General features: G+C 41.7%; 1 protein-coding gene across 2 annotated transcripts; it reads left to right on the plus strand.

Annotated features, from left to right (window-relative positions):
• Window positions 1–6,031: 6,031 nt before the first annotated feature.
• tox4b (TOX high mobility group box family member 4 b) lies at window positions 6,032–19,238 on the plus strand. Of its 2 annotated transcripts, none has more exons than XM_023965795.2 (9): window positions 6,032–6,161; window positions 9,244–9,312; window positions 12,127–12,414; window positions 12,493–12,753; window positions 12,837–13,154; window positions 13,227–13,310; window positions 16,025–16,672; window positions 16,753–16,907; window positions 18,371–19,238. In XM_023965795.2, the coding sequence occupies exons 1-9, from the start codon at window positions 6,156–6,158 to the stop codon at window positions 18,426–18,428; spliced, it is 1,887 nt and encodes a 628-aa protein (XP_023821563.1). In that variant the 5' UTR covers window positions 6,032–6,155; the 3' UTR covers window positions 18,429–19,238. The 2 variants fall into 2 exon arrangements, with proteins under 2 accessions (XP_023821563.1, XP_023821562.1); XM_023965794.2 differs by lacking the exon at window positions 6,032–6,161 and adding an exon at window positions 8,306–8,862.
• The last annotated feature ends 361 nt before the right edge of the window (window positions 19,239–19,599 follow it).

The raw sequence follows: 19,599 nt of genomic DNA on the forward strand, positions 1-19,599 counted from the left end.
AGGGCTAGAAGAACTATATATTCTGGCTGGGTTGAAAGTACCATGGCATCTCACCAGCAGTTATTGGGAGTTTCTGTGGAGAGAAACGTCAGGGCATCCCTGCTCAGGCTGCTGCCAATATAAACGTAAATTTTTATGCCTCACCTATGGATTTGGGTCACAATGTAGAACAGTGCTCTGTCAAATAAAGTAAGAATGCGTTGTGTGTTGATGAATCTTTGCAAAATGTTTCGAACAAAAATAAGAATCATGACCAGGTGTTTTACTTCAAAACAAATTTATGTACAATAAGAAGCATCATAGCCTTTTTCGGTTTGATGAGATTACATATATGCATTTACATATTGAAATTCAATACAATTTAAATTCACCGACTACTCATGGAAAAGAATATATTCAATCCTTTGATTTTTGAAATCAGAGAAAGTTCCATCAGAAATACATTTCTCATCATAATGTGTTAGCTTTTTCTAACTAATGAATCAGAGGGTAATGAAACATGTTTTAGGAATTGCAGCGGATCCACATCACGTTGTCCTCCATGATGCTCCTGGTGGATTCCTCCTCTACCGTCTCCACTCTCATAGAACAGGTTTGGGCTGCTGGGTAAGCAGGATGCCGAAGCGCTTCTTCACCAAAACCCGGTGCCGAGAGAACTTGTCATCTGGGGAGAACCGAGCCGGATGGGCCGAGCTGGTGGGCTCCCCGTCAGGATTCAATTTCTTCCATAGAAAAAGACAGAAACAAATGTGTTTTTGGAAAGACAACACAAGAGTGTTACATCAAAACAAAGTCCTTCTTTACAAAATCCAATACAGCAGACTTTCAAAAGCGATCTGTGATAAATATAAACTCCTATGTCATGACAATGTATTTAGAACTTTTTTAACTTTAGCAAATGTATCCCATGGTTGTAGAAGGAATCATGTCAGTGAATTTAATGTTTAAAATGTTGAACTACCACTGCTGGATGTACTTTATTGTTCTTGTTATATTTATTTATTTTTATATCCCGTCTCTATATCCTTTATTTCCTTTAAACAACCTTTGTAAAAGAGATGCTGCAGCTGCACTGCCTTAAGGCCCGTACACACCGGGACGAATATTCGCCAGGCGTTTTTCGCCAGCGTTTTTCGTCACGTTTTTTGTGTTCACACCCAGGCGATTTTCGCTGACGATGAGTGGAGTGAACATGCAATTTCATTCCCTGACATTAGATGGCGCTTAATGTAAAACAGAAATACTCCTGTACACAAGGTGGCGCTGCGCAACTTTACGCTTCTTAAAGTCGCTTTTCACTCAGAAGAAGAGAGCAAGTATTTACGCGCTTGTCAGAATCAAACAAAGAAAACATGAATATTTCAAGCACCAGTAGCTCCAACTGGTGCTTGGTTCGGGGATATTTTAGAATGTCCGTCATTATTTCTTCGCGGCAGTGTAGACGCTACTTGGCGTCTATCTTCTTCGCTGGTATGTGTGCTCAGCAAGGCAGTTTTGTGTTTGAGCGCCCCCAAGTTGTATTTTACTGTAACTTCAGAAGCTCCAGACACGTGAGCAAAAGCGCCGTTCTCATTGGTCGAGTAGATTTCGACGCGACGCGTCGAAAAAAAAAAACGAACCCGAGGCGTTTTTTTTTTTTCGACGCTTTAACGCCTGGCGTTTTTTCGCGTCGGTGTGCACACTCTCGTTGGTGCCCTTTGTTTAGTCACGAGGCGTTAAACGTCGGCGAAAATCGCCGGCGAAATTCGTCCCGGTGTGAACAGGCCTTTAAGCTGCTGCTTTTTCTGCTCTGATCAAGAATTGCCATTTCACCTTTAGGGCTAAAAAAGTCAAACAAATCTAGTTAGATGTGCAGACTGAAGATGCAGATAAACAGAAAAGATAAATATAATAAAATGACTGGAAATCGCATCATATAAACGCAGAATAACAGATCAGTAAGCAAACAACTATCTGGGCAAGAAAAGCTACAGCTAGCAAAACAAATTTTGCGGGCACACAAACTTGTAATAATAGACATTTTTAAGCTGACAGATTTCTGATCAAATAAATGTCGAAAGATTCTAAGTTAACAATAAATACTAAACGTCTTGAAGAACACGTGTTCGTTATGTTTAGTAATATAAATATATGCTTAAGCCTTATATTCACAGACTATCATCAACACCCAAATGATCGTTTTGAACATTTCAAAAAAGTTTCTTTATTTAATTATACCAAGGTGGAAAGATTTTATTTTAATTCTATGCAACATACAAGCATACGTTTAAAAAAAATAAAGGAAAACTTGATACCCAAGTAAAGTAAAAGCACAAGCTTTAGTTTTACCTTGAGTGTGTAAACTCTGTCGCCGTTCTGATCCAGGTAATACTGCAGAAACATTGCGGCCACTGGCTGTTTTCACACTTCAGCACAAAAGAAAAATATATATATATTGCCCTTAAATATTCCAAAATGCTGATTTGTTTATCGGTAAAATATGTCGCCTCCGTTATAAGCCACGTGCTTCTGCGACTTTATTAGCTAGCACAGGAAGAACTATAAGAGAAGAACGGATATCCGGTGAAGAAGGGTGTCCCTATGGAATCATGGGAAATGTAGTCACGTGCTGTCCCAAAAACATTTTCCAATATTTTTAAATTAATTTGATCGTTTCCTGACAAAAAGGGTGTTTTTTGTTTTTGTTTTGTGTTTTCATTTTCGGAATTCATGCAAAAAATAGATTGAGTTTTCTTCTAAAAACTTCCTAAACTAAAAGTCTTAAAAGGGTAAATTATTGTCAGAAAACACTCAGAAGTTGAGATGTAGCATCAAATAAATCTACAACATCCTGCTGGAACACAAAGTCCAGTTGTTAAAACTGCATATATGCATTTTTATTGCATCTCAAAGAAATGTAGTTCAGGTTGACAGAATTCAGTTCAGAATTTTCAGGATCAGTTTAGGGAAAAGGAAAGGTTTGTGAAAAAAAAAAAAAAAAAAAACTCTAGACAACTACAGAGAAAGCATTAACAATATGTGAACAGTTGCTTGGAGTTTAACATTTTCAGTGTCATGAAAACTTGTTAACTGCTTGTTTTGCGCCCAACTACACAGTCAGATATCCACACAAACATAAAAAGGCCACATGTAAACATTGTCTGCACTAACACTGAGGTGTCTGAAGATGAGGTCATAAAAAATCTTTCTGGACAGAGATTAATTTATTTGCATTATGTAGGTTTTGAGATCCTTTATTATTCCGAATTTTAAATTTCAATAGAAACGTGTGTGTTTCTGACAGTTTTGTTTCTGTCTTTTCAAATTATAGTGGCAGATTGACAGGATTTTGAAGTTTCCTGGTTAAATTGTAACTGCAAGTCTAAAGAGACATTTCCAGGAAGGTTCCAACTGAGTTGGAGCAGCAATGGAAGAGCCTCGCCAATCCAAACCTGGTGCACCCCCCACCCACAAACACTCAGCTTTCCTGGACCCTGCTCCCTCCTGTCCTCATGTCTTCAGGAGCTCAGAAGGTTTGAGGGGCTTTGTGAAGAGTGTTAAGTGTCTCCATGATCTTAAGCCAGCCATGATGGAGCACCTGAAAAGAAAGCACCATCACAATAATCATGCCTCCTCCTCCATTATGCCTGAGCTGTCCAGGGCAGGACAATGACCTGCAGGAGCTGTGACCTGCATAAGAGCTTTATCAGTGTGGTGTGCTTCTGGGAGTTGAACCTGGGGCGTTATTTTTCAAATGTTCCTGCCTTGTCTTTTGATGATTATTTAGACGCCTTGTTCACACTAAAGTATCGCTACCTAATACTAGCGCTTGTCTGCCACCTACAGTTGGAAGAGGCTTGATGCATAATGTCCAGACTTTAAAATCCAGACTTTTTCTTTCACAGTTCTATTCCGACATATTAAAGACTTGGTGTCATAGAATTCTGTTCAGGCATGAACCGCAATTATTTATTTCTCTTTCATGATCAATTTTCAATGGTTGTCACTTCCATGCAGTAAAGGGGACGTCATCCATATGTCACTACCAAATCCGAGTCCTTGATTGGTCAAAGTTCGACCTGCTTTAACTTGCAGCGCACATTTTACTTTCTATGTAGAGACTGAAAACAGACTTGCATAGCTACCCTTGAGTGCGGGGGTTTTGAATGCGGAAGCTGAAAAAGCGCATATATTTGTGTTCACATACACTTTTTTTATTGGAAGTGGCCGCTTGAACGCATGTTGCAAGGGCGGTATGAACATGGCTTGACATCTGTAGGTATGGAGAATCCTAATTTACGCACAAATCAAGAATTACGCACGCACAAATCCGACTGAGTCTAATTTCTCTCCATATGTAGGTGTCATGGTGAAGGTGATTGGCTCATTGCAGCAATTACATTTTTCTATGATGAACATTTTCTGTATCTAAAAGCAGTTAGGACCTTTATTTTTTATTTTTTCAATTGATTCAGCACTCACTGATTTTGTTTGCCAGCCCCCCTATTAATACCATGTGACATGTTGATTTGTCAGAACATGGTTCTGTTTTACTAAGACCTAATTAAGGTTGAAGGCGATACAGGGAAACACCATTTCTATGATTAATTGCAGCTTTCACTGGTCCATGTCTCCAGAAAAAGCATCATAACTAAAAAAACCTTTACACTTACTTCTACAGGAAGAGATCATGTTTTAGTGGATGGCATCTTTACCATGATATCCGTGTACCAAGCAGGATGAGGCACCTCCTGAAGGTGATGCAGATTTACTGTAGAGCTCTATGTGGACAACCTGGTGTGTCAAACTATATGGATATAGTATAAACTTCATTTTTACACCTCAGTACATTTGAAAACTCTCTGTGCTTCCATCATGTCATCCAGTAATGGGCAGAGTTAACAAGTTCAGAAGGAAATCCTGAGCTTTGTGGCTAATACACTCTGTGTTTGCATTCAAGGCCCAAAACTGTTGATGAGGACATGGATATGATCCAATGCATTCTGTTTTATAGAGGCTTTGGAAAAAATCAGACAGATCAAGACGTGTCTTAATCTAATTAATTTCTGTTTGATCCTGGTTGTTGGGGCTTTAAAAAAAATCTTCTTTAAGGTTTAATGCCTGCTTGTCAAGAAAAGGTACAACTGTTATCCTTTGGAAGTTTTGTCACCCTTTTCGTCGCTTCCTTCAGGGAGTTATTTGCCATAATCTAACCCTATCCTGTTTCCTTTTCACCACTTCAGGCAGCCACCCTCTTTGGTCTGAAGGAAATGAACAAGCAAGTGTTAAAACAATCTGGTCAAGATTACAATGAACCCACAGAGTTGTAATATTTAATCTTGTTAATAGTAAAAAATCGTTTGGATATTAAATAAATAATCAACAGGATAATTTCAACTTATTTACATTTTTATCTTATGTGTTTTTAAAACTGGAAATATCACATTTTCATGAATGAAAATGAATTTTGGGCCATGTAAAAGTATAAATGTATCTGTAAGGGAATTGTAATCTTATTATTTAAGTAAACATGTTGAAAAACTTTAGCTTTTGCCTTTAGCTCTGAATTGAACTAAAAAAAGAGCAAAAAATAAAATAAAAAAATAACCAAACAATGCATAAATGCTGGGTGTTGATGTACACCCAATATTAGAAAATACAGAAATAAAGAAAATAAAAATTTAGGTATTTTACAAGTGATTTATTTTAAATATTTTTTAATTTTCTTTCATTTTACTAATAAAAATTATAAAGGTTAATGTGTTTGTAATGTTGTTATAACCATTCACTTCAGGATTACCTGTATTTTCTTCTTTGTGATGTTTATAAGAGCAACATGTTTGGATTTTCTTTTAACAAAAAATAATTAGCTGACCAGATGATGAAGTGAAATACAATGTACAACTCTGTGAGTATGGGGTTTTACAATTTTTATTACATCCCCAAGATAATAACCACTCTTTTTCATTGAATGGTACAAAAATTACAAGTTGCTTGATTTATTTTTTCTTGCCCTTTATTTTGAAACATTGACATAATTTGACGTGATGGCGTCATTTCCACGTAATCCGGAAGCCGGTGCCATGTTGTGATATTTGAGGAAAACGGTTTTACGCGAAGTTCAGCAACAAAAGCGGAATTTAAAGATCGAAACTGGGTCCAAACTTCAGGGAAGCATGGAGGTAAGGACTGAGGGTGGAAACAGAAATCAAAGAAATAAATTATTTAAAGAAATTTACCATCATAAACAGATTAAAAGATGAGTAACGGACAAAAAGTCTGATGGCCTCGGTGTTTATGTGTGATTCTTAGCTAAACCCTTCATTAAACTACTTGTTTAGTTCGTTAACTAACCCGCTGTTAGTCATTTAACAAGTTTAGCTTTAAATTCTGTCATCAAAGAGTCACAAGTTGACCCAAAGATGGTCCAAAATCCGGATAAAAGTGGGTTTGTGAACCCTTGGGAACTTCCAGAACAAATCCAATGATGTAAACTCTGGAAAGTAAAAAAATTAAAAAAGATTTTAACAATACAAGTAAATAAATTCAGGTTTTAGTCGTTGAATCGCAGCGGCAGACAACTTCCGCTCTGGACTTCCAAAATAAAAGAAGGGATTATTTAATTAATAACTTCAATGTGCCTGAAAGACAATTTAAAGTTACATGAAGCAGCTCATAGTCCCAGAATGATAACGTTGACTCTCATAAGCAACAAACAGTTGGTAATAAATACATGTTTTAAAAAAAAGACAATATCAAATGTAATCATTTATTAGTGTATGAAGGTGCTTACATCAGAACTAGTCTTTAAATCTGATAAGCGGTGTATAAAGTAACATGTTTAGTTCTTGGCGTGAAGGTCTTTTTCATTCAAATTAAGAACATAAAAGTATAAGTGTTCTCCTTGGAGTGCCCATGCAGGCACATTCTGCTGATCACTCAGAGTATTTGACAAGGCTGATGTTTGTGCAGACTTTTGTATTTCTCGGTAGAGAGCTATGGTTCTATATAGAAAGAATAAAGCATAGTAGTAAGTAGAGAGAAAGTCCACGGTGGTCCCAAATGATTTTGATTTCTGGAGAACATGCTGACAGTGGCTGGATTTCTTTTAGATCGCTTTTGAGTAGAGTCTAACGTCAACGTGCTGTCAAACGTTGTCCTCAGCTAAGGGGGAAATGGTCGCAGTCATGACCTCCGTTTGTTAATGTTAAGGGTTCTCCACAGTGCTTCACAAAGTCTGCAAAGCTGAGTTGTGATGAAGAGAAACAGCAAGTTGAACACTGCAGCAATCCTGTGTGCAGATGAACAAGGATCAGTGTGAAGGAGGTGCAGGACTGCAGGGAGAACACATCCTTATGTGAAGCCAGAGAAAGTGATGAGTGACTTGGAAGATGAATTATTCACCAGCCCTTCCTGTGCTGTCCTAAGAGGTGTTCATTTAAGTTTCACTCTAGCAGAAACTGCTGTGTCAATGCAAGGACACAAGGACACATACAGAAGTAAACTAAATCAAAACATTTAGGTGTTTCTCTCTTTTACTTGTTTGGAAACACATTTTTTAAATGTCCCGCTGTGATGTGGATCGACTCCATAGTGTCGTTGTTCCAGTGTGTCCTCAGCTTTGCATGATTCAAAGCATGAAGATTATAAAGACTAACCTGGTTGTTATCTGCTTTGTTTAAAAACAAGTGAATGCTCATCTTTTCTGTGGCACCCTGGCATGAATTAGGATTAACACAGAAGGGGATCCCACCTAACTTTTTTAAAAACACAATTAAATTGTCTAAAGCAGACTGAAAAATATTTATGCATATGTACATCTCCTGCAGGTTAGACTGCTGTAAAGGTCTGCTTTCTTGACTCAGTTCTGCTATTCATGTCCTAAAAACGGCACCATCATAAAAAGACAACTGCGTACACTTTTACAGTAGATCAAAAGAGGACCGGATTTGAATGATTTTTTGTTGTTTGTTTATGACAAAAAATATTCATACTGTTACTTTTGCTGAAACCTTTGTTTTAGTTTTGCTTCTCATTTCGTTCAATCTCATTCATGTTATGAAGTAGGTTGCCAGATTTGCTCATTAAGCGACAGTATCGGGTATTATTTAAGTCGCTTTTTGATCCATCTTTTAAGAGAAAATACAGGTATTCAAATTAAAAGAATTCTATAAAACCGGGTTTACTGAAACCAAAACAACGAAGTACATTTACAGTTTAAAAGACATAAAAATATCCCTCTAAACTTTTTGTTTGTTTGTTTTTGGGTGGGGTGTGTGTGTTTTATTTCCGGGTATTCCGTCGTGTTTTTGTCACGGGATCTGGCAACCTCGGCAGTGATCCGTGTCTCTGACTCCATTGAGCATCCTGTCCCGGGCCAACGCGGAGCTCTGCCGGGCTGTCGCTCTGCTCTCCCGCTGTCAGACATCGCGGAGGCCGCTGTTCTTGTGTGCTGGGGTCAACGGTGCCGCCGTCCAACCTGTGCGGGTGGGTCCGCTCGACGTACCGCGGAGGGAGGAGCGGCAGGCGGGTGTTCGGCTCAGTACCGCAGCTTTGCGGCAAAGCTAAAGCTAACCCGTGGAACTAAGGACAGGCGGCCACGCCACCGCAGGCGGCTCTCCGGGCTATTTCGGGGCCGCTGCCCGCGCACACATGCTCGGGGCGCCGGCATAAATCAAACCGAACCTTACCTACGAATCGAGGTGTGGTGCCCCAACCGAACCGTCGCCACCGGAACGTCTGGATACAAAGAGTAGCTCCGGGGAGGTTCTGCTGAAAATGGACCTGAACTTTTACTCGGATCTGACAGGCGGAACCGGGCAACACGGAGACTCGGAGTTCCTGGATCCGCAGTCCTTCAACGGCTTTGACTCTGACGGCAAGGTGACTTCAGAGACCCGCGCGTGGCGCCGGTGCACGCTGACGCTCCTGTCACACCGGACAGAAGTCCATTTCTCTCCGGGTTCGGGTCTACCCACAGAAAGATGGTTCTAGCAAATCTGCTACCAAATAAAACCAGACTTCTTGATACAGGAAAATCTCCATTAACTGTAATACATCCACGAAAATGCCTTAGAGCGATTTAGGATTTAAAAAGACAGAAATTGAAAAAAAAAAAAAAAAAAAACTTTACAAAGCTCCAGACTTAAAATAATAGTACGTTATACTATAATATGTTATGTATATATATTTGATATTGTTAAAGAAATTAAAATGATAGACTTATTTTTGTGTAAACATTGAATGTGGTCCTCTGTATTTCAGTTCCCTGGAGGCAGCGACAACTACCTGACCATCTCTGGATCGGGCCATCCTTTCCTCTCCTCCTCTGAGGTATGCAAAGCCCAAACTGTAGCTCTACAGCTGACATGGACCTTCCCATTGGAAACATCTTCATATCCCCTTCAGATACAGAAGCCATGCGTTTGTGATGACTCTGACTGTGTTGGAGATTCAAACTTGCTGGAGCTGCTGCGATATGAGAAAATGATTCGGAAAGTTGCATTAGTAGAATTGACTGTAAGAGAGCTGGGCTGAGTGACTCCTCCAAACAGGAAGTACCCGCTGGCTCCAAGAAGCCAAAATCCCATAGACTTCTATAGAAACTACACAGCTGTTACTCAGTTATATTTGTCAGGATAACCATTCTTACTCTACTTACATTTTTTACCATATTTATAATACACTTATTTTTTTCATGATATTTTTTCCGTAGTTAAAATAATTCAAGTTGTAACTGGTCAGTCAGATGCTTTAAAAGTACATGGTCTCACGTCAAACGTTCAAAATGTTTGATTGATTTCGTGGAGCCCGCTTTAAAGTGGTAGGGGTCTGCCCTTCCAACAAGCTCACTGCTGTCTGGCGAGAATTGTTACCATAGACACGTTGACTCAGACCAATCATCGCTTACCGACTGTTTTTGGTTCCAACATGGCAGCGTTCACGAAAAATCGGCGACTGATTTGACTTCTTAGTTCGGAGCTGAAAGTCAGGCAATTTCTATGGATGACATCACAGTCACACCAAGTCTTTCATATATCAGAACAGAACTGTGAAAGTTAAAGTCTGAAAACGGTTCAGCAGATTTGCACCGCTCCAACATTTTGCACAAAGCCTCTTCCAAGTGTAGGTGTAGCCCAGTAGCATTCAAGAACGCAGTCAAATACTCTGTGTGTACGTAGCGTCATGCAGTCAATGATTCATAGTTAGCAATATAAAAAAAAAAGAATATTAATTTTAATTCAAAGCTTGATGTGTGATTTGTGTACAGTGGTTTATTAAACGTGTGCAAACCCTGGTCTACATGCATGTGCACATCTGCTGGCTTGTGCAAACTGCATGTGCAGGTATGCAGGGATGTGTAAGCCTGTGTTCACATGCAGATCTGCAGATACGTGCAGGTCGGAGTGCTCCTGCAAGCCTATATGTGGATCATGTGTGGTGTGTGCACAACCTGCAGTCGGATCTGGATTTTACTGCCAAACTCCTGATTTCATTGAAGAATTACGGTCATGATTTTAACTGATTTAATATAGATTCAGTTTTCAAATATTTGGTTTTTATTCATAACTGAACTCATTAAAAATGTTTGGACTGGCTTTAAATAAAAGTGGTTGCATGAACAGCTATTTAACAGCACAATTTTTAAAACAGAAAAGGAAAATGCATTTAAGTTTTAATTGACAGGAGGGCAGTTTGAAGTGCGCCTCACAGTCTGTGTGCGCGGATTTGGTGCATGCGGTACGCTGCCAGCGGGAGGGGTCACTCAGTCAAGTTCTCATTTACAGTCAATAACTGAAACACAAGCTGTTCAGGCTGGACACATTTGGTTACCTTAAAGTAAACCAGAGTTTGTTTCTCCCGATAATCCGGAACAAATTTTCAGTCTGAATACACCCAAGCGGACCCTGGTCCGGGAACAGGAACCGCTCTCTGACCCATTTTTGGAGGTGGTCTCGGTTCATTTCCAATCAGACTGAGCTTCGGTTCGCTCTGAGATTCCTCAGTCTGAATACAATCTGTTCCCAGAGCGGGACAACTGGACCAACACGGCCACCATAGCGATGTAAACAGAGTGGGAATGAAGCAACAGATGAGCTGGGGACAAATCTAGAGGAACGATTGTCGTATTATCGGACAGAAGAAAGGGTCCATCTGTTTATTTATGTGAATGTCTATTTTAACACAGCTGAAAACGCTTCTTACATGCTTCTCGTTACGCGGCTGTGTGACGTCATCCTAAAAGCTACCTTGTAGATCCATAACAGAATTCTCTAAAAACAATGACCATAGCACCACAATGATGAGACACAGCAATTTATTGAGATGTGGTCGGATGAATTCCGATTCATTAAAACTATTTTTAACCTGATACACATTGCTTCACACTGTTTTCCTGACGATCTACATGTCGTAAACTCTTAGCAGCGTACCTTCATACCCGACGTCTCCTCATCACTGCCGTTGCTAGTATCCTCTGAGTTAAACCACACGCAGCACGTCTCTTTGCCAGTAACAGCCTCTGGCATGCCTCCGCTGTACCAAAGTAACAAGTAAAAACTGTTGTTCTCGACGTTCAAAACTGGTAATCGACCTATAAAGTTTGAATAAGTTAGCGGCCCCGATAAGACTGGTAAAGCACTGCCTTTGTCTTTCTCTTGTTGTTTTGACCCGACCCCGTAGTTCCCAGCAAATGACTGAGGAGATCTGTAGTCACATGGTTGGTTTACAAGCTGTGGTCCGTGACCTAATGGGCCGCTTGATGGCAGTTTAAATACAGACCAAACGCAAGGTTCAGGACTATATCCGGAACAAAGCGAACTCACTTAACAACAAACAAGCAAAGGATTTTCCCAGTCTGAATACACCCATAAACAAATCTCATTTGGTGATGTAGGTGATCTTTGCTGCATCTCTTACAAAGGGAAGGAAACGGTCACAGCACCCCCTACTATAACAGCCAACTCCGCCCAGGCATGAACAGTAAATGAAGCTTTAGAGGGCAGGCAGGAGTGTTGAGCAATCTCCCACCCCGACATGTTTTTGGCACGTTTAGAAAAGATCATGATTGGTTTCCTCGTGTTTTTCATGGCTGATGTCTCCTGTTTTTCCCCCCCCTGTTCTTCATCTCCTCCTTTGGTTGCTCAGACGTTCCACACCCCGAGCCTCGGTGATGAGGAGTTCGAGATCCCTCCCATTTCTCTGGACCCGGACTCGGCCCTCACCGTGTCGGACGTGGTGTCTCATTTTTCAGAGCTGTCGGACGCAGGTCCCTCGGACAGCGTGGTTGTACCGGGGAACGCCGTGGTGGAGGGGGATGACCCCTCCTTTGCCTCCACATATGTGAGCAACCCCTCCCAGGGGCTGGAGCACCTGGGTCTGAGCGTCATGAACCAGACTGGAGGAGGGAACCTTCTAGGATCTTCACTGGGAATGGTGAGGAGTGCACGTGGTGTTGGATTGGTCTGTAATTCTCTTTGGGGGGTTGTCTCACTGACAGTTGTCCCTCCCCAGGATCTCAGTCATCCCATGGGCTCGCAGTTCAGCAGCTCTTCCCCGGTTACCATTGACGTCCCGCTGGGGGACATGGGCCAGGGGTTATTAGGCTCTGGTCAGCTGACCACTATTGACCAATCAGAGCTCAGTGCACATCTGGGCCTTGGCCTTGGGGGGAGCAACATACTGCAGCAGCCCCAGTCGCCTGAAAATCCTTTATCAGCCACGGCGTCGCCCACCAGTTCGCTCCAGGACGACGACGTGGATGACTTTAGGAGGGTCAGTGTTCAGGTTTGAGCTCAGGAGTCCTGATCTGCAGATCCTCTGATCTAACTCTGATAAATGTCTTCTTCTCCAATCAGAGCGTCCTCGTCGAGTCACCTGTCTCCCTGGCCGTCTCACCTGGCGTAATCTCCCTCGATCCCTCTGTGTCCCTGTCTCCCATTTCTGCCCCGCCCACAAATGTCTCTTCATCTGTTGGGAGAAAAGGGGGAGGCGGAGGGAAGAAGGGGAAGAAGAAAAAAGACCCCAACGAGCCTCAGAAACCCGTGTCAGCCTACGCCCTGTTCTTCAGGGACACCCAGGCAGCTATCAAAGGGCAGAACCCCAACGCCACTTTTGGAGAGGTCTCCAAGATTGTGGCGTCCATGTGGGACAGTCTGGGGGAGGAGCAGAAGCAGGTGGGTGTGGTTCCAGCCGTCACTGAAAAAGTGAAGCGTGGATTCTCTATAAATACCTTCCTTGTTTTCCAGGTTTACAAGAGGAAAAATGAAGCAGCCAAGAAGGATTACTTCAAAGCGCTGGCAGAGTACCGGGACAGCCAGAACACCACCCAGGTGAGAGCAGGGGCACAAACGTTTTTGGAAGGAGGAATCCTTCTATTTCTGGATCATTTCTTTTTTACGGAGCTTGTGACCTGACATGGGTAAAAAAAATAATGAATTAGTTCCCACGAAAGAATAATTCACGTGATAAGTCATTCATGAGCACAGATGTGAGCAATACTCAGATTTACAGTAGACACCTTCACATTTCTGGAGGATGTGAATGTAAATCTGATCTCTAAACATGGAGGATGTTTAGAGATCAGATTAATGTCTTTTAAAAAGCTCTATAAAAGCATCGGTAATTATGTCTCCTCGTCTGGGTTCATTTATAGTCTCTACCACTACATCAGTGTCTCTGTGACCCACATTAATTCAAGAAGGAAAAATAACAACAATAATGAAACTAGGGGATCTATTTATTATTGTCTCGATGAAAATAAGAAAAATATTGTAAGATTTAGGAGGCCTGAGCTGGCTGCTTCCCCGTACCGCAGCGGCTCACCGTCTGCCGGCCAACCAGCTGCCTGGATGCCGGAATAACAAGCAAACAAGCTTGCTGCCCAGCATAGATGGAGCTCTGCTGCCCAGCATAGACGGAGCTCTGCTGCCCAGCATAGACGGAGCTCACTATGCTGCTCCGACGGCAGACAGCAGCTTTTCGTCTGTCGTCCAGTCAGCCGCCCGGCGTAGCAATCGCCTCGCTATAGTCAATGGAACCATCAGTGATGCAATGGCAAAATATATTTTATTATTGCTTTAGACCAGTTATCTCATTTACAATAAAGATGTAACTGAAAACATTTAAGTTAATTTCGGGTTGGAAATACGGGGTGTGTAAAAGTTCACAATTATTTTGTGGAAACGAATTAGTTTGATCTTTTTACCCATGTCAGGTCACAGGCTCCGTACTTCTTTACTCCATTACCTCCAAAAAAGTTCACATTTGAAAAAAAAAAAAAGAAATCTTAGTTTGATGGAGATCCTCAGTAAAGGTCAGTGATGTTCTTCAAACCAATCAAACAATGGATTTTAGACTTTAATGTTTAGATCAGTTAAAAAAAAATGTTCATGTCACTCTGTGAGGAAACATGGCAGAAACGGTTTCTGTTCTGTACTGGGCGGGAAACTGCCCGATCCACCAGACTGGAAGAAACCAGTTAGGGAAGGAGATTCTGCTGTAAACGGTTGGTGTCAGAAAGGACAGGAAAAGGTCACGTGGAACAAACCGCCTTCACTATATCATGATTTACCTTTCGCACGGTCTTGCTGTTTTGAAGATTTTTTTCTCAGTGGAATTTTGCATGATACCTTCTTTTTTACAGCAGACTGTAGTTTGCATCCTGATTGGCTGGAGACCTTGTCCATCAATCTCCTCTGTGAAGTGTCTCTTGTACAGATTATGTTCAGTTTGCCACATTTACATAAATGTTTGATCACGAACACATCCTTGTTTTCATTTTATAATCCTGGACTGTCAAGGTTTGAGTTTTGAGAGTATAAGCAAGAGGGAAAAGTGTGAAAATGTTCATGTCTGTCAAAAGAAAGTGTTGGAAGTGTGTAGTGAGGGCTTTAAAACATCTACCTACTTTGTGGATTTTTAGAGCATAACTCCCATGATAAATGAAGGAACACTGAACACCAACTTTGCTACAGTTGAAAGCTGCAGAAAAAGCTTTTTATGAATGAGTTGAGAGTTCTAAAATAAAAAACAACTGTAGAATAAAAAAATTGTACACTTTATTCTCAAAACTAGACCAGAGGCCCAAATTTCAACAGGTTTGTATCCATTCCTTTAATCTCTGAAAAAAAATGCATTCCCACAAAAAAAAATTGTCAAAGAAAACAGAGAAGGAAACATTTAAGCTACCCCACCCCCCCATCTTTTTCTGAAGCAAAACTAAGTAAAGAATATTATTTTGTTAAAGTCCCTTTGATCTATTTTCAAAGTGGTCTTTTATTTATGGTTATGTTGTTTTTAGCCAAAATCATTTCATTTTCTGGGACATAGTTTCTGCAGAGCGGCAGGAGTGTATTAGAAATTTACTTCTGAGATGTGGGTGGAGCAACAATATCCCCTCTGAAAGCTCTCTGTTTACACTCTCACCTGCAAGCCAACAGCCCCCAACACACTACTGGTGCAAAAAAAAAAAGACTATTCAGCCGTACAGTTTAGAGCCGGATGCCAGCTCACACGAGGAAAACAAAGACGCACACGGATCTATTAGTCTACAAGCGGACGCATCAGAAAGTGGAGCAGCTTGTGGACCACCCAGCGTATTTTCTATGTAACAACTACAAGCTTTTTCAAATGGCATTTTTTCATCTGCTCCTGATTCACAACGATTTGATCAAAGAAATATTCAGAAATGCAATGCAGGCTTCAATTTCTTTATATGTATCCTCCCTCATTAGAAAAATGCTACAATAACATGTTAAAAACAACAAAACCATAATTTTATTTGAGTGAATCTTTAAAGAAAGCCTTCGTTCATAAAACAAACATTTTTAATTTTTTGTGTGTGCCCAGCAGAACAGCTGATTCTTTTAGAAGCGACAAGTTTTTCATACTTCTGTTCCTGAAGCAAAAACCTTTTACTGAAACAGACCGGTGTTTGTTTCTCCTTTGGGTACTGGGGGGCCAGACCCCTTTTGGCATGTGTTTTTAATGTTGCTGTCATCTGCGCTCAGATGAGTCTCACAACTGACTAATCTGCTCTCCTCAGGCCCCCATAGAAGTCATGGACACCGCTCCATCGCCCCCACCTCCAGCCCCTGTCCCCGTCGCTGCTCCTGCAGTCCCCGCTGCACCTGCCACACCTCCAGCCCCCCGTGCCCCCAGGTCACAGCACTACAACCCAGAAGAGAACACCATCACCAACATCTGCACCTCCAACATCATCCTGGACCTGCCGCAGGTCACCACGCGCTCCCGCACCGGTGCCATCAAGCCCCAGGCCCCACCCCCCAGCACCACGCCCAACCCCCCCACTGTCACAAAGATCATCATTAAGCAGACGCCGCTGCCCTCCGGGGGAGTGTCTGTCACTGCCACTGCTGCCCCGTCGTCCCGCCAGCCACCGCCGCTGCAGCACAGGCAGAACACCCCGCCCCCTCCACGGCTGCAGCAGATGGTACACGCCCAGGCCCCTCCGCCTCTGCAGCCCAAACCACGGGGCGGGGGCACAGCTGCCACCACTGCCCCACCCCCACTACAATTTAAGGTCATTCCTTCGTCCCGGCAGTCGGACTCTGCAATCGCAGTGACGTCAGTGGGTGAGGGGGCAGCGTCTCCCTCGGGCATGGTGGTGCAGGTGGGACAGAGCGGCGCCATGCTGACAAGAGGGGAGGACGTGGCAGAACCAGAGGAGGGGGTGGGTCCAACAAGTGTCTGAAAGGATTCTGGCTGTAGGTTGACACACATCATCCCAACTCTGTTTCTCCTCACCCTCAGATGGAGGTGGAGGTGAGCGTGGCCCCCGCCCCCAGCATAACCTCCACCTCCAGTCCAAACATCTGCGTTCGAGCGGGCTGCACAAACCCCGCGGTGGAGAGTAAAGACTGGGACCGGGAGTACTGCAGCAACGAGTGTGTGGCCACCCACTGCAGGTTTGTTCACAGAAAACAAGATGTTTGCACAAAATCCCAATCAGTCAAACCCGAAATCATCTTCCCGTTTTCCAACATCAAAACCATGTCAGCTCCATTTAGATCAGGTTTAGCTGCACACACATAGAATAAGAGCCTGAATCAAGTCAATGTAAAGGTTTGATCCATCTAATCTGATCCAGAGCAGGATAATTTCCAGGATAACATAATCATTCTCAATCTTGCGCTCTTCCCCCCTCTTTCCTGCAGCACGCAAGCGTCATCTCATAAACACGCACACACTAATTCCACAACACAGGCTTTTCTCCTTTCTTCAACAAATCTGATCACGGTTGCAGAGAAAGGCAGGTGTGGGTATCCAATCCGTACTGCAAAATGCGTCAACGTCTGGGTGGCTTTACCATTCTTTTGAGACGTTAAAACCACTTTTAACAACAATTATTACGTCTTCAAATGTCAAAGTTAGGATTAGGTCAATGTTAGGAACGTAAGACCCGCGGATATGCGGTCCCGAAGGGGGTTTGTTCATGTTCCGCTGCGAAAAAACTTGTCCAGCTACAGCCCCAAGATATGACAGCTCTTGAGAAGATCTGAATGGAAGAATGGACCAGAATAGCAGCTACAATGTCAATCTTTTTAATAGACCTACAGGAAACCTTTGACCTCTGTCATTGTCTCTGTTTTTCAATTACACATATGTGCAAACCCTTTTCAAAATTATAAAAATATTGAAAAAACAAGATTTCACAGTCAGATTGTTTCCATTAAATTATAATTATGGGAATAAACACAAACCAACTTAATCGATAAGTCATTCAAAAACATGGCGATGGATGTGAACAATATTTCAACTAATAAAATGATAATTTGACAGCAGATGCATTCAAATTTCTGCCATCTCTAGCGCTCATCTTCACCTGTCAAAGGAGACGTCTGCGTCTCATTCCAGCCATGGAGCGGAGAGCTCCTTATTATCGCAAATCCAATTTGCGCAATTTAATAGTCAATGGATACGCAGCTATTGACAACCAGGGTTACATCACAAAGAATTGAGGTAAACTTTTGCTGTTGACCAAATACTTATCTCCTGCAACATTATACAAAGAAATAATTTCTAAATCCTATAATGGGATTTCCTGGATTGTCACAGATTAAGCGTTTCTATGATGAACATTACAGACTAATTTCAATTTTTAAAGTGGAAAAACTTGCAGAATTTGTAGCTGACACCCCCCCCCACACACACACACACACATACACACACACATATCTTTACTTTTAAAATCAAAATGTTTAAAATAATAATAATAATTCAAAAGGTTGTAAAGATTCTAGATCAAGTCAGCATCTTGAGCTTATCCTGAATCTCCTTATGCTACTTTGGTGAATTGCTTTTCTGGGTTCTGTAAGACACTCAAACGTCACACGTTTTCTTTTCTCATCTTCTCCTGGCGGCTCTGCAGAGACGTGTTCATGGCCTGGTGTGCTATCCGCGGGCAGAGCTCCACCACCGTCACATAGGACCAGGACAAACCTGACAGCCGAGCACAGACAGAGTCCGACTCAGGGGCACCCGACAGCTGACTCCCGTCGTCCTGTCAGCGCGGGGACAAACGCTGAGCAGAAGATCTTCACCACCTCTTTTCTGCAGAAACTCTTTGGTTTCAAACACTGCAATTATGATGATGGCCACTGATCATTTCAACTTCAGACTCAACAAATTATGAACTTCTGGTGTTTTTAATTGTTTTGCAAAAAAAAAGAAAATATTGTTGTGGATGAATTCTTTATTTTTAGGTGCTTTAAAAACTCAACTTTGTGTGTATAATCTTCCCTTTACTGTTACTATGAGAACTAATCAATGTGAAGAGTTGTGTTGTTTGGGTGGCTGTGTTTGTGTTGATGAGAAAAGACCAACAACTGCACAAAGCCCTAGAAGCTGAAAGAGAGCGAGGAGGACAAAAGTCCAGCTCGGCTTCATGAAGATTCTAACAGGTGCTAACCTTTCTGTTCTCATGAATCCCTTTTTAAATTTCATGCCAAGTTTGCTTTTAAGGGGAGATTTGTGCTCAAAGGTCTTTTTTTTGAAGAGGTAAATTTAAATTAAAAGAGGTCAGCTCTGACAACACTACTTACCATGAGGGAAAAACAGTTGTTTTCTTTGCAAACATCAATCGCGTTTGGCTGTGAAAGTAGTCCAACAGAGACTAAATGCTTTGAAAAAATAAAACTTCCCAATGAGACTTATTGATGCAGTTATTGGTCTGATTTATTGTACATATCATGGAAATGTTTTTAATCATGAAATAAAATATTTTATGTTGTAATATACATTTTGACCTCATGATTGCAGATCAAGAACCAATTTAGTTTGATTCATTGACTGTATGGGTCAGCATAGAAATGTAAACTTAGGCCAACTTGACCAATCGCTGCTTACCGATTGTCTGGTTCCAACATCACGACAGCCGTATATCAAAAAATTAGCAGCCGAATGAGCCTTAATTCATTGGAAACAGAAGCAAGTCATGTTCTATGGGTGATATCACACTCACTTGATCCAGTTCTCATTTACAGTCAATGGTTTGATTCTAAGCTTTAATGTTAATTTATTAACCTTTATTAAAAAAAAATTAACTTCAACAGCATTTAGATTTTCACCCTTGTCTATTTTTTGCAAGGCTTTTTTTAA

Source organism: Oryzias latipes, chromosome 18 (assembly GCF_053564925.1).
Source record: "Oryzias latipes strain Hd-rR chromosome 18, Olatipes_Hd-rR_3.1".
Lineage (NCBI taxonomy): Eukaryota > Metazoa > Chordata > Actinopteri > Beloniformes > Adrianichthyidae > Oryzias > Oryzias latipes.